Source organism: Gastrolobium bilobum, unplaced genomic scaffold (assembly GCF_033153095.1).
Source record: "Gastrolobium bilobum isolate Gb01-03AN ecotype WA unplaced genomic scaffold, APGP_CSIRO_Gbil_v1 utg57996, whole genome shotgun sequence".
Lineage (NCBI taxonomy): Eukaryota > Viridiplantae > Streptophyta > Magnoliopsida > Fabales > Fabaceae > Gastrolobium > Gastrolobium bilobum.
The window spans coordinates 38,920-54,693 of NW_026896761.1; the positions used below are offsets into that span (position 1 = coordinate 38,920).

At 33.1% G+C, this 15,774-nt stretch overlaps 1 protein-coding gene across 2 annotated transcripts; it reads left to right on the forward strand.

Annotated features, from left to right (window-relative positions):
* The first annotated feature begins 1,237 nt into the window (after positions 1-1,237).
* On the forward strand, positions 1,238-5,124 carry LOC133301896 (glutamine synthetase PR-2-like). Of its 2 annotated transcripts, none has more exons than XM_061501611.1 (12): positions 1,238-1,323; positions 1,679-1,718; positions 1,829-1,932; positions 2,041-2,089; positions 2,205-2,311; positions 2,475-2,562; positions 3,710-3,838; positions 3,922-3,996; positions 4,092-4,145; positions 4,284-4,321; positions 4,413-4,572; positions 4,972-5,124. In XM_061501611.1, the coding sequence occupies exons 1-12, from the start codon at positions 1,247-1,249 to the stop codon at positions 5,122-5,124; spliced, it is 1,074 nt and encodes a 357-aa protein (XP_061357595.1). In that variant the 5' UTR covers positions 1,238-1,246. The 2 variants fall into 2 exon arrangements, with proteins under 2 accessions (XP_061357595.1, XP_061357594.1); XM_061501610.1 differs by having other exon boundaries at positions 1,247-1,323; positions 2,041-2,134.
* The last annotated feature ends 10,650 nt before the right edge of the window (positions 5,125-15,774 follow it).

Sequence of the window (15,774 nt, forward strand, 5' to 3'; positions counted from 1 at the left end):
AATTATTAGGTTTTTTGCTAGCAAGTCAATCCTTTTAAAAAATGAATTAAAAATAACATTTGTTATTTTATTTTTTATCAATTTTTAATCATAAAAATTAAATTAAAATAAGATAATATTTTTATAATTATTAATAGACCTAATTTTATAAGTTTTAATAAAAAAATATTAAAGATAAATCTAAACATGTCATTATCATTTTATTAGGGACGCTTAGCTAAACATCCTCTTGTTGAATAAATCCGACCTTGTCCACATCACATGCCACTTATGATTGAATCATGGGGGTTACTTATGCTTTGGTAGATTACATTTTTAAAATCGAGTTGTCGTTGTTATTATTATTAGGGTTATATTTGTCTCATATTATATGAGAGAAATTAATTTTTTACACACACAAAAAAGATGTGGGTTTCATCTCTACTTTTTTCTCTCTCCTCTTACCTGTGGGTCTTATTTGTAATTTTATTTCTACTACATGAGAATTTTTTTTTTCTAAAACATAAAAAATCCATTTCCGTTATTATTATAACAATAATAATAATAATAATAAAAGGGGAGTTATATTTTCGTCACAATATAATACAACTCATTTAACAGTCTACCTACTACCTCTTCGAAAACACAATAAATCTATTGCAAAAAATATATATAAAAAGCAGAAAGTGTGTGTCATTTTAAAAGATATAAAATTGTGTCATTTTAAGATAGAGAAAGAGATAGATAAAAGAGGAGAGAGAGTTAACAGAAAAAATAAAGGTGTGGGTCCCACCTCTTTGTGAGAGTGAAATGATATAAGTTGTGTCATTTAAAATAATAAATATTTTTCCCATATAAAAATAGGGGTTTGCATTTGTCATTTAACATGACACAATAAATTTTCCTACACACAATATTTGGTGGGGCCCACACTTTTTGAAGAAAAAAGAAAAAAAGAAAATTATGACACACAAAACGAATCTCTATAACATTACTACAATCATTTCTCCTGTCACATAACTCTTATAAAAGTCATAAAAATAACAAAATAAAGAAAATATTTCAATTTTCAAAATTGTAGGCTAAAGTCATATAAGTATATAACTCATAAGTCTCCAAACACGTACTGAACTGGCATACCGTGACGTCACTGGAAGCGTCACACTTACAAAGAAAAGGAACAGACCAAACAGCAGTGCTCAGGTTTCCTTCTCAGCTCAGTTTGGCAACTTCAGTTACCATTCAATTCAAGCACTCGAACTCGATCATGTCTTTGCTTTCAGATCTTATCAACCTCAACATTTCTCAAACCACCGCTGATAAGCTCATCGCTGAGTACATATGGTCAGCTTTCTTATTACTCAACCTCTTATCTTTCTCAGTCTTCTTCAGAAACCGCGATTTCTGGGTGCATGTCATGGTTGTTGTTCTTGTATACTAAAAAAACATCTTTGACAACTTTTTTTTTCCTCGCAAATGTGATATCTTTGTTGAAATATTCTTCTCTCTAATTCTGGGTATACTTAAATGGTAGCGATTCTTTTACAAGTTGCATGTTGTTCCATCCTCTTCCTTCCCATTTTAGTAAAATGGCTTCTTGGTCGATCAACCACATAAGATGTCTACAACCTCTATTCATTCTTAGTTTGATCTGAATAAGCAAAGGAAAATTATTAATGTTTTGTATACTGATAAACAGGATCGGTGGATCTGGGATGGACCTAAGAAGCAAAGCCAGGGTAATTTTTCTTTACCAAAAGTAGTAATAATGGTGTAAACGTTTTCAAGTTCACTATCTTAACCTTTTCTTTTCTTTTTTCAAAATTTCCTCTCTCATTTGAACATGCAGACTATTTCTGGTCCAGTAAGTGACCCAGCAAAACTTCCCAAGTGGAACTTTGATGGGTCTAGCACAGGGCAAGCTCCAGGGGAAGACACTGAAGTCATCCTATAGTATGATGCCCTTCTTGCTCCTGTTTGTTTTCTTAATTCTACAAATAAACTGATAGCTGGAGTTTCCTTTTTGTTTGGCGCATTATGAAAAAATTAAAAAACCAAAAGCCCACAAGCTATTTTCAGGGACCCATTTAGGAGAGGCAGAAATATTCTTGTAAGTTTTTTCATTTTTAATAACTGGCTTCTTCTAATTAAGCAAGCATTTATTAATGAGTCATCAAAATCCACTTTTGTGGTTCAGCAATTCACTTTATAGTAAAAATCTATAGGTGATATGCGATACTTACACCCCTGCTGGAGAGCCAATTCCAACCAACAATAGGTACAACGCAGCCAAAGTTTTCAGCCACCCTGACGTAGTTGCTGAGGAACCATGGTATGCTGAATTTCTGGTTTCCTGCTTTGGTTTTTTTTAACCTTTCCCCATACGCTTCCAAATTTTTTTAAAACCATGGTAGTTGTCAATTTTTACCTGGTGATGTACACGCCAATTTATCATAAAATAATCAGATTTGCTCTGTGCTGATTTGTATTGCCAGGTTCGGAATAGAGCAGGAGTATACCTTGTTGCAGAAAGACATAAATTGGCCACTTGGGTGGCCACTTGGTGGCTATCCTGGACAACAGGTCTGAAATTTTCCATTCCATATATTATTTTTTTCTCCCCTTTCATTGTGCTCTCTTGTGTATTTTGTTGGGCTTCCTCCTTCAATGCTAAGCCCAAGCCCATTTGAGGGGTTTCCTAAAAACCCTAAACCTGATTTCCACCTCCTCTATATATACTCATTAGTTGAGGGTGGAGGCTAGGTCATATTTTTGAGAGAACAAATTTGAGAGAATTATTTGATTGTTTGAGTAAAGCTTTATGCTTTGCATTTGAGAGATCTCTAGAGAGAGTTTGAGTGAAACATCTCTAGGGTTTGATTATCACCATTGTTGGAGAGGTTGAGTTAACCACCACATTGGTGTATTTGATTCGTTGTAACCATTATTTTCATAGTGGATTTCTGATCTGGACTAGGTCCCGTGGGTTTTTACTTCTTCATTGGAGAATGTTTTCCCACGTTAAAACTGGTTGTGTTCTTCTTCTCTTTCTCCTATTTTGATTTTTTTTTGTTTTTGATTGTTCCGCTGCGCTGCCTGACCTGGTGAAGTTCAGGCTGAGGTATTGCCGAGATCCGAGATCAGGATCTTGTTGATTGACTTCCGCACAAAGGCCCCTAAGCCGAGCTTGAGGGAACCGAGTTTTCCCAACATATTTATCCCAATTCCGAAATTTTTCATGCAGTTCCGTCCATGCTTTTGGATTGGTAGTAGATTTTAGGAGTTGAATTGTATCCATAGCAAATTTGATTGTCCTGCTGGGCTTGTCCTTTTGACGATGACTTCAATTTGCCATAATTTTTTGCCACCATAGTGATTTTGCTGATTACATAACTTATTGGCCATTTAATTCATGAAGTTTGAACATCAATCAATACATACTGTCTACTTAAATGCAGTTTTCCAAATTTATTTATTTATTTATTTTAATCACACTGTCATCAAACCTTGTTCATGAATGAGATATAATTGCCCAAATATCAACATTCATTTTTCTTCAACTAACTAATTTTTGTAATTTCCTCAAGCATACGGTAAACTGTACTCATAAAAAGTTAAGTATAGCTAATAGCTATTATATACCTTCTCATTTTCGTCCTCATACCTCGTATCATCTATTTATCTATGGTTACTTGAATACCTAAATTACCAATAATGTTTGTTTGAACAGGGCCCATACTACTGTGGGGTTGGTGCTGATAAAGCCTATGGCCGTGATATTGTAGATGCACACTACAAAGCTTGTCTCTATGCTGGCATTAACATTAGTGGCATCAATGGAGAAGTTATGCCTGGCCAGGTCAACAAACTTAAATTGATTTAATCTTGTTATTATCTTAAACACTGCATTGAAATTTGATATTTCTGAATTCTGTTCTATAGTGGGAATTCCAAGTTGGCCCTTCTGTTGGCATTTCTGCTGGAGATGAGCTATGGGCTGCTAGGTACATACTCAAGGTAATTTATTTGAAATCTCATTTTTCTTTTTTTATCAAATCAATTAATAAAATATATAAAAATATAAATGTTGAAGAGCTTTTTATTGCTAACAGAGGATTACGGAGATAGCTGGAGTAGTGGTGTCATTTGATCCCAAGCCTATAGAGGTCAGAAATGTCATTGAAAATTTCAAAACACTTGCAAACCTTATAATTGTTCAAGAATAATTCATCATGTTGTTCAATTTTGTACAAAATAATATTTGGTTTGAAATTTTCACTTCATTGGTACATTGTTGTTATTAGGGAGACTGGAATGGAGCTGGTGCTCACACAAACTACAGGTAATATAGCCTATGCTTGTATTCCCTTCTCTGTTTTATTCCTATGAATCTTCACTTTCCTGAAGCTTGCAAACTGCAATGGTGGTTTCAGCACCAAGTCCATGAGAAGCGAGGGAGGTTATGTGGTCATCAAAAAGGCCATTGAAAAGCTTGGATTGAAACACAAAGAGCACATTGCTGCTTATGGAGAAGGCAATGAGAGACGTCTCACGGGAAAGCATGAAACAGCAGACATCAACACCTTCTCTTGGGTAAGTGGGAAATCAGCTGGCTAACTAGAAAAATCACTGGTTATCTGTTGGTTGGAAAACAGTTTAAAAAAGTTGAAAAAAGGGATAATATTATTTGATAAATTGTATATTACATCTGTATAATTGCTCTCTCTATTTGAAGAGACTAAATAAACGAATGGGCTAAGCCTAAAAAAGATTATAGAATGGAAATAAATAAATAAACAAATATAATTATTTACAACAAAACCATCGGAAAAAAATTACCATTTTTAAATTTGGTAATTAAATGCACTATAAAACATGTCACAAAAACAATTGTTTTCAATACACAAATAGAATCTTGGTATCGTTGAGGCTCTTATTGTTTCAGATTATGCATTTCTGAACTTGAAAATTAATATTATGTTTGTTGTGTAGGGTGTGGCACTCCGCGGAAGCTCTATTAGAGTTGGGAGAGAGACAGAAAAAGATGGCAAAGGTTACTTTGAGGACAGGAGGCCTGCTTCTAATATGGATCCGTATGTGGTCACTTCCATGATCGCAGAGACCACCATCCTCTGGAAACCATGATAGAACATCCGATTGTGTGTTCATCCCATGTTGTCTAAATTCATATCTACAAGAGTGTTGTCTCATTAATAATTGCTCAAGGGGTCTTTTGAGTAAAAACATTTACTCCATGTATCAGTGTGTCTGGATGAAAATAATATAATAATGGATAACAGTGATGGGTCACTTGTTTTTTCTATTGAGATTGACTGATCCATGGTGGAATGGTTCACTATCTTAATTCTTTAACATGTGCTGCTTACATTTGAAAGAAAAATGTGTCACTGGAATGTCCTTATCAAGACCCTAGATTATAATATTTAATAGCGTTAAAGTGATAAACCACTATCATGTACTGTATCTATATTTGTACAGGGGCATGGTATGAGACTATGAGACAAGGAAAATCGGTGTGTGTGTCAACAAAACGCAGCCGAATGGTTGGCCATGGTCGGTGCCACACTGCCACAGCAAATGCAATAGTGCCATGGGATTCAGATGATATGTCTCTGTAGGACTAAATATTTTTAGTGGCTAAAATTAGATGCCGTATCTTATGGGGCTTTCAATTTGCTACGGCAGATTATGAAATTTGAGTCACAAACGCAATTATCTCCACCTCTCGCATGGATTTCTTTCTACATATAGGTGTTTATATTGTCTCTCTCATGTCCTGCAACTACACTTAGAATGCAATTCTGCCTTCTCACGAAATACCCCAGCACCTTTTACTGTATAAAAAAGTATTTTTTTATTTATATATAAAGTACTTATTACTAACGCGTTATATTTTTACAAAGTTATAATATTTCACAGGTTTATCTTATCCGTGTCATTTATATTTAAAATTATTTAATCTATCAAGCAAGTCCTTAGTATTGAGAACAAAAGTATCGATACAAGATTCATAATCTTGTCAATTATAAATACGATAATGCTACAAATTATGGTTGGTATAACTCGTTGATTTTGGTCTTGTATATAAGGTGTCTTTCTCTAACCTAAACTTCTAGTTATTAAAAAATATATACTAATGCTAAAATCAAAAGATTGAGTAATAGAAATTCATTTCTCATGTGGTAGCTCAGTTGGTAGCATGGGAACTGAGTGGTGGGAGAGGACCTCGGTTCGAATTCCACTAATACCATCTGGGGAGGGGCATAAGTACCGTAATCCTTGGACTCGTACCCGAACTCTGGATTAGTCCCAAAGGCGACTCAAAGAGTCGAACCCGTGGGCATACATGGGAGTTCTGATTCGTTTCAAAGAGGTAATTAGGATCAGTTACAAAAAAGAAAAAAAAATCATTTCTCATAAGTTATAAATTAGGGGAAGGTTATACTTACAACCTATCTTTTTTACAACATCTCACAACCATATATCTTAACCATATATCTTATAAATAAAGAAGATAGGTTATATGTATAACCTTCTCCTATAAATTATGTTAATTTCTATTACTTTTGTTTTGCTTGAAAACAAGCCCCATTGTTTCGATGAGGTTTTTTTTTTCCCCGAAACTTTGCTTTTTTTTATTTGGTTGCAATTTTTGAAAAAAAAAGAAAAAGTCAAAATTTTGTATTTATTTTTGGAAGTTAAGAATTGACTTTTCAATATATATATATATATATATATATATATATATATATTCCATTTAGGAAGTTGATTTTATCCAAATCCACTTTCCACATTTTTTTTACTTTAATTTTTTTTTTAATTTTTCTAAATACATGTTTAAATATTTTCTTCTTCTTTTTAAACCATAAATTATAAACACTAGAGTAAAAGTATTTTTTTAAGATTTGTATCATAATTCAAAAATGTAAAAATTTTCTAATGAACGCCGACAATTTACTCATAATCGGAATGAAATGGATATTACTGCGAAATGTGATCTAAATGAGTAAATTATGAATAAACAAAGTCGTACCCGCCTAAATGGTTCTTGTAGTGGTGGGACTTTTGGAAAGAGGTCGCAGCATGAGTAATGTCACTTCAATTCTTTACTATACCTTAATAGAACAGCGTAAATTAAATATTTTTAGTACTATTTAATGTTCGATAATAAGTTACATATTAAATAAATGTTTTAAGTTCAGTATATATAAATTAGAGTTAATAGAAAAATTATTTGAATATGTATTTGAAAATTATAATTTTAATTTAAACCTAAAATAAATAAAAAAGTATGTTGGGAAGTGAGTGTTTAGGAGAAGATGAGGAATATTCTCACTGTCAAAATTTTTCACTACCAACTTATTACCTATCTAATCACCATTATATTAACATTTTTTCTCTCTTTAAAAACTTTTTAACATTCCCTCTCTTTGATCCAATGGTGATATGATGGGTAGTAAGTTAGCAGTGAAATTTTTTTATAGTTAGAATATCTTCACTCTTAGGAGAAAATCGACTTCCCAACTTTCCTAAAAAATCGTTTAAAAGTTGGTTATAAAAATATAATTTCCCAACATTAATTTAAAAGAAGAAGAAAAATTAGAAAGATAAGTTAAGATTTAAGATCAAAATTTTGATTTAAGATAAAAAAAAAAATGGGGAATTAAAGAGTAAAAAAGTAGTTTAGTTTTTTATTTTTTTAAAGGAAAAATTATTTCTTCTGCCAAGATAAAGTTAATTTCAGCAATTTTAAAATTATGTTATTTTGAGAATTTAGAAAATTAAGTATAGATATTTTAGAAATCTTACTTGTTTCTTTATTATATAAATTTCATCAAAACCTTATTTTTTAATCTCCTAACTTTTAAAATTATAATTTTATCTTTTTTTGGATACAGTAATAATTTTATCTCGTATAACAATTATAAACGCTTTTATAAAAAGGCCATCTTGAATATTGAATACGATGACACTTCCGTCATTATTTATTTCAAATTTATTTCAAACGCTACAATATATGTATGTAATTTGTACAAAAATATAGAATTTTAAAATTATAACAAACGTTAGGAATCATCAACTTTAGCTAAAATTGTTCACAATTGATAGAGTGTAGGCTGTATGCTTAGTTTTTTTATTTTTTAATATTTCAATCGGTTCATTGCTTCACGATTAATATTATTCGGGGTGGATCCTAGAGTCAAGGTTTGAAATTTTTCTAAAAAATAATATTGAAGATGATCAAATAAATATTCTCACATTTACCTGTTTAATTTTTTAATGTCAATTGAACTATCATTATTTAGTATATATGATTAGGTTTTAGGCGCCGTAAATATGGTGCTTACCCGGATTTAAGTTCAATGTGTCCCTTCTTCAAAACCGTACGTATAACACATTTTGGAACATCCCCTATGTTACTATGTATTCGTAAAAGAAAGAATATTTGTACTTTATTTTATAATCAAAATATTTATTCTTTTAAAAGATATAAAGTTATATTATTTAAAGTGAAAAAATACAAACTACTATTTTTTATTTAAAATTTAAATTAAAAAAGGAAAATATTTATCTTTTTAAAAGATATAACTTTGTGTCATTTTAGATTAAATGACATCATTTTGATGCATAATTAGTAATTTTTTAAACAATGTCGTTTCATCTAAAATGACATGAAGTGATATTCTTTAAAAGGACAAATATTTTTTCCTTAAAAAAAATACCCATATTCTTCCCCCATGATTTCCATTATTTATATATTTTCTTTACTTAAAATGATATAACTCATTCTTTTAAAAAGACAAATATTAAACACATCTATATAACTAAGAATGAGTGTTGATGGGAAATACTTTTAGGGGTTTATTAGTCTCCTTCAATAGGAATAATCTTCTCTCCAGCGTCACTCACATACTAGCAATGGGACTCATAAAAAAAAAAGAAAAAAAATTAAATGAACCCCGCATTATTTTTAACTCAGCAGGAAAATAAACTTGTCTTCTTCAACAGGAGAATAGTAAAACCCTAAAAAGATATGCATCTAATGGGAAGAAAACTCTCTTTTTGGAAAAAAAGATAAACCCAATTAGATACATCCGATATATAGAATAATTTTTTCGGAAGAACCGCAAAAACTATTGGGTAAAAATTTTATTAAACAAAAAGCAACTCAAAATATTCGGAAAACATCATAAGTCATAACTGATAAATGCCTCTTTATGTGCAATAAAAATCAATTCGGTGACTAGAGGTATAAATGGGTTAGGCCGAGCTGGATTTTGGCTTAAATTTGTGTAAAATATTTCAGGTATGATAGCCTTGTGTAAGCTTAAATTATAAGTCTGGTCTGACCTATATTTAAAAAAATAAATGTCTTGGTCTAGACTTATTATCTTGTGTAAATCTATTAGTCATTAAATAATTAAAATAATATTACTTTATTATTTAAAAATATTAAAATAATAATTTTATTTATTTTATTTAAAATAAATAATGCATAGATCACCTTGTAAGTTTATAAACCTGACATTTAAAAAAAAAAAGCGTATGACCTATTTTGTAAATAGACTTTTTTAAAAGTCTAAGACTGTTTTATTTGATTATATTTAGTAGCTCAAAGCAAGATGTAAACTGGATCATAGGTAGGGGTGTAAATGGGCCCGGTTAGCCCGGCTCAGCCTACAGCCCGGCCTACATTAAGCTCGACCTAGCCCGGTCTTTCAGAAAAGTAGAGTAGGCTTAGGCTTATTAAAAAAAAAATTAACAAATAAGCCATAGGCCAATTTTGTCAAGCCCGCCTACAGCCTTGTAGGCTGGCCTATTTAATTTATTAAAACAAAATAATATTTATTTTATGTGGCAAAGTACCAATACTAACCCTAATTTTTATGTGCAAATTGGCAAGGTTCTTATTTTTTATGCAATTTTATTCCTTATTGCACACTCTTTCGTTTTTATGTATGAATGAATGGAACTTTCTTTGCTCTATACAATTATTTTTTTTGCTTAGTATCTACAGTGGGAAGCCTACAAGGTCTGTAGGTCATGTCAGACTTTCTTATTTTTTAAAATGGGCCGGGCTTGGCCTACAAATAAAGTTTTTAATAGATCAGTAGGATAAATAGGCTAAATTTTTTTACGTAAACTTGGACCAAGAAAGCCAAAACCCGGCCCAATCTAACCCATTTACACCCCTAATTATAGGTGCTAGCCTCCTGACTCAGTCACATCCCTTCCGGTGATGATAAAAAGTTGTTTGAATTATAAATCTCAAATTCTACTAGAATTTGAAATCATATTATGTGTTAAATCCGACTATTGTATAAAAAAACTCAAATTTAATTCCATATTTTTTTTTGGTAAATAATTTAATTCTGTACTTACTAGAATTAACATTGACAAAAGAATCGAATTTAAGTTTACAATTTTTAAAAGTATAATTATATTTACTCTTTTTTAAAAATAATTTTATTATTAAAAACAAGTCTTTTGAGTTTAATCTTTTAAATATTATTTTGTTCTTTTAACATTAGTTTGTTTAAATAAATTTAACCTCCAAAAAAAAAAAGTTTGTTTAAATAAATTTTATAAAAATTTAAATCAAATAATTAAATCATGGAAGTTTGGAATTCTATCATCTACCAAAGAAAGATATGAAGGAACATGATCATTGAAACAACTTTTGCTTTCTAGAACAGTACCGGATTGCGATTTACTTCTGCATGATCTTGGCCTCCAGGCACTGTGAAGGTTGAGTCTTGTTAGATTCTAATGCGTTTTTTTTTTTTTTTTCCGTCACCTAATTCCTTCCGTATCAAAATATTACTCATTTAAAGTTTTTAAGTAAAAAATAACAATGTCATTAAATATTTTGATTTCAATAAAACATATTTAAACTTGATTAAATTATTTACAAAGTCCTTATATATTCTATTTAGAAAAGAGTTATATTGACAATTTTTTTTTTTTACAAACTATACTATATCTTACCGTGAGACTCCACTCAAGAGTGTCTGAGCAGTAAGACATTAATTTATAAGAGTTTGTAAATAAAAAGTTTGTAAATATAATATTTTTATTTATTTATTAGAAGTATTAAGAAATAATAATAAATTTCAATTAGTTATTATTTTCTTAATTTTTTAAAATTAAAACAATTTCATTTTTAAAATACTAACAAAAAGCCTTACGCGATAGTACTAAAAAAAAAAAAAAAAAAGCCTTACGCGAGAAGGCAGAGCTTCCCCATCCCTTTTATGTTCACATCGTTGCTTCCTCACCCACACCCCACACATCCAAGACCCATCCGCCACCGTCTTCAAACGCTAATTATGGCTGGCGTAATTTTAACATAAAGAGCAAATCATCTTGGGTCCGTCCTACTACAGCCACTATTATTATTGTTTATGTTTTCTGTTAATTTAACCCCGAATGTAATTATTGTTTTTGGTGCCGGATATCCAACAACATATCTTTAATCTAAAAAATCAAACGGAACACGAACCAAATTGAAATTAGGACCACATGTCGACAAGAAAACATGATAGTACATCTGATCACTTTGAAAACACAAGCATCGTTTCCTAGTCCTCTGATTTCAATTTTTTGTTTATGACAATAGAATTGGATTTCAAAAACCCTCAAACCCAAAACAATGGGCCGTGGAATACTCCAAAATCCAAATTAAGGAATTAATTTTGCAAAGGACTGAAATCCCTGAACCATTCAAAATTGAGAAAGACCAGCTTCACAAGACAAGTCAATCATATATGTTGAGCGAACAAAATAGGAAAGAAAATCAAAACCCAAAACCTACAAAACCATACATTAATTTACTAAAAGTATATTTACAAAAAGGATGAGAATATATTACATAGTTAAAAAAAAAAAAAAAAAAGACAGAGCAGGGGAAGCAAGCAAGACCTCTCTCTGCACGTATCATTTATCAATCTTGTCCCCTATCAGTCACCAACAGATATGGGTCTGCCGGAAATCCCCAACGGTGACCGGGAAGGCTGCCGGTTTATCTCTCGGAAAACCGGTCTAATCTCAGGGTTCCCTGGCGACCAGTCCATGATTTTCTCAGATTCTTGCTTGATCTTTTGAACTTGACTATGAACCGGGACACCCCGTTGCGCAGAGCTGTCTCCCTTCACAATCTCTCTGTTTTCCCCGTAGTCCATCTTCATGTTCTCCGTGTTTTTACTCAACAAGATTCTATTTTGATATTCAGACACGAGACACCTCTTCAATAATTATGTTTCTACACGCAACTATCTACGATAGACAGAAACTATGGTGCACGCAATACATATGCCCGTTTGTGTCGGTATATATATATACACACACACATGCAGAGGAGACTAGGTAGAAATATTGGAGGGAATTCAAGATTGAAACGTAAGCGATAAGGTAAGAAACGAGTTAGGTGGGAAAGCTCTATTTTTTGGGATCATGAACCGCGTCCTTGACAGATGTGTCGCTATAAGCGTGCCGTCCCACTGTGAACCACCAACTTGTTTACTTTTGCCACCGATGGATTTCAATCATGTGGCAGCACCTCACACTTGAAAGTATAAACCAATTCTCATCATTATATACGCTCACTCTTATTATTTTATTTCCCTTGCTTTTATCATTTATTTAAATAAATATCATTTCTGAATATATTATATTGAATATATATGGCAACAAATCAATCATATTGATAATTTATCAATATATTCGATTGTGATGCTCTTTTTCACGAAGTTGCCAAATTGGGTAATAATGATTCAGAATGAGCGGTTAATATTGTATTGGAGATTATTCTAGAATCCTTATTATGCTGCAAGTGAATATGGAATGTCAATGGTATTATTTACTAAGAATTTTCTGTGTGAAAAATAATCACTTCTTCACAAATATTGTTTATGAAGTTTGCTGTAACATTTTTAGGTTACAAAATCATAATTGTGAATGAAGTTTTTTTTTTTGTTTTTTTATAACATATTGTGAATGAAGTTTGGACCAAATAAATTTGGGTGAACATCAAGAACTAGAAACTTCAATAATCAAAATAACAACGCAACCATTTAATGCAGGAGGGGAAAAAGAAGAATAAGAAGAATAAGTCAATTCCGAGGGTCAAGAACAGGATAACAAACGGTCCCATTTATTATTATTTATTGGCAATTCAAAGGGCATGAAGACCGTAAACTTAGAAATGTCGTTTCTTTTAGAGGGGAAAAGTCAAAGAAATGAGTAACCTTAGAGCAGGGGTATTGCGGTAAGTTCACAAAGACGAGGATGCGAAACGTCATGGTTGAGGTGGCGGGCGGTTAAGTTTGTTAGCGTGCAGCATGCCCTGGTCGTCGTTAGCGTCATTACGTCAACTTTTATAGGAGGGCCACGTGGCGCATAACCTTTCCCGACCTTTTTTTTTTCATCCACATCACTTTTGTCCATGTGGCATGTGAACGTGGAACAAATCTTTAGTGCTACTGTAGCATCAAAGATTCAGTACATTTCACCAATAAAAATATTATATGTCAGCTAAAGTTATATTTTTTCTGACAAATTTTTTCTCTCTCTTTTTTTTGGATTACAAAGGGAAATTAAAGCAAACTACATAATAATAGAGTTGGCCATATGCAAGCCCTTACAATCCTCTAACACAAGGTCCCTACACCCAATAAGAGGAGAATTAAACCAGTGAGTATCCCAACTATCATCAACCCTGAGTTTAGCTAACCAATCAGCAACTCGGTTGCCTTATCTATGAGTATGTACTATTTTTACTTGCCCAAGAGCAGCTAACAAATCTGTGATTTTATTTACAAGAAAGAAGCACGGATGAGAGCTTGCACACCCATTCTTAACCAAATCAATAGCCACCAAAGAGTCACCTTCTAAGATGACATTTCTCATATTCTGTCTCCAAATCCACTCCAATCCAATCAAAAAGCCTCATAGCTCAGCCATAAGAACTGATCCCTGGCCTAGTCTTTTAGAGAAGCCTTGCATCCAACTCCCATTAGCATCTCTAAGAACTCCTCCGCAAGCTAAATAATAGCCATTGTCTCTACAAGACCCATCAAAATTAAGTTTGAACCACCCTTCTGGAGGAGCCTTCCAAATTACCCAGATTTCTTTCAAAGGTTCCCCAATCAAGCCTGCCCCCTTAAGCATTTCATTGGCAGCAGCAATGTTCAGGATGTTAAGGTAAGTTTGCTTAAAGAAATCCTGAGGAGATAAGCTGCTCCTGTTGAATATAAGGTTGTTTCTGTCTTTCCAGATGTACCAACAGATAACCCCAAAATTTAAGTGCCAATTTGAGTTATGGTTATGAGGCTTGAGGTTAGCCATTAACCAATTATCAAAAGGTAATCTAAAAAATTGATCACTGCTCGAGCTATCCAACCAGTGGTTCCACACCTCTCTGGTCCAACTGCAAGCTCTAAAGATATGTTCTCTATCCTCTATAGGATTATTACATCTAGGACAGATTGAGTTATCTGCCATATGCCTCCTGAACCTTTCAGCATTAGTGAGGATCTTGCCATTATATAAGAGCCATAAGAACACCTTGACCCTTTGAGGGCCCTCCCATCTCCATATCAATTTCCAGTCAACAGAATCATGATTAATGTAGGGAGTGCATAAAGAAGAATAGGTTGAGCTTACAGTGAACATACCAGAAGAAGAGTGCTTCCATATAATTCTGTCTCTATCATCAGCAGCCTTAGGGGGAGGGATATTTGAAATAGAAGAGATGATGTCTACAGGTAGGAATTGATTCAACAAATACCAATTCCATTCCCCATCACCTGAAACACTATCAGCCACTCTCCAGCTCGAAATCTCCTCAGGAATTGTCCTTTGCACAACATCCATCAGCCTGTTGATACCAGGGATCCAGCTATCCCTCCAAAAATCTATATTTCTGCCATCCCCTAGTAGGATTCTGGCACCAGATTGGACATGCTTCCAGACCTTCTGGATGCCTTTCCTGGTATTGGAAGCATTCAGGGAAACAGATAGGGTAGGAAACAGATCATTTGAAACCTTATATTTGGCTTTCAAGAGTTTCACCCAGAGATCTTCAGAGTTGTTGATTAGACCAAAACCAAGCTTCATGAAGAAAGCTCTGTTAATTTTCACCTGATCCCTAAGCCCCAGACCTCCTTCCAGCTTAGGCTGGCAGACCTTGGCCCACTTAACCAGATGAGATCTCTTCTGGTTGTGAGTGGAACCCCAAAGGAAACTCCTAGTAATCTTCTCAACTTCTTTACAAACACCAGAGGGCAAAAATACAGTTTGCATAGTGTAGGCAGAAAGAGCTTCCAACACAGCTTTAGCTAGAGTATTTCTGCCAGCCAATGAAAGAGAGTTTTGATTCCAAGAAGATAGTCTTCTATTAACTCTATCCAGAATATAACCAAAGGATTTCTTGGAAATTCTTCTGTGATGCATAGGAACCCCCAAGTATTTACCCAAGTCAGCTGTAATTCCTACTCTCAAACAGCCACTAATCTCCTTGGCCTTGTTAAAGCACACATTCTTAGAGAAATGGACTCTAGTTTTCTCCTTATTCACCTTTTGGCCCGAAGCCTCAGCAAACACTTTGAGGACTTGGTTAATCACGTGAGCTTGGTCTAGGCTAGCTTCAGCACAAATGATAATGTCATCAGCAAAGAACAGATGAGAAAGAGGGGGAGCACCTTTTTTAAGCAACACAGGTTTCCAAGCCTTCACCTCCACAGCTACTTGAATAAGATGGGCCAACCTCTCCAT

Coding starts and splice junctions, on each gene's coding strand:
- LOC133301896 (XM_061501610.1), top strand. CDS start 1,247: ATGTCTTTGCTTTCAGATCTTATCAACCTCAACATTTCTCAAACCACC. Junction 2,563..3,709: donor GTGGCTATCCTGGACAACAG/GTCTGAAATTTT, acceptor TTGTTTGAACAG/GGCCCATACTACTGTGGGGT. Junction 4,146..4,283: donor TTGATCCCAAGCCTATAGAG/GTCAGAAATGTC, acceptor TGTTGTTATTAG/GGAGACTGGAATGGAGCTGG.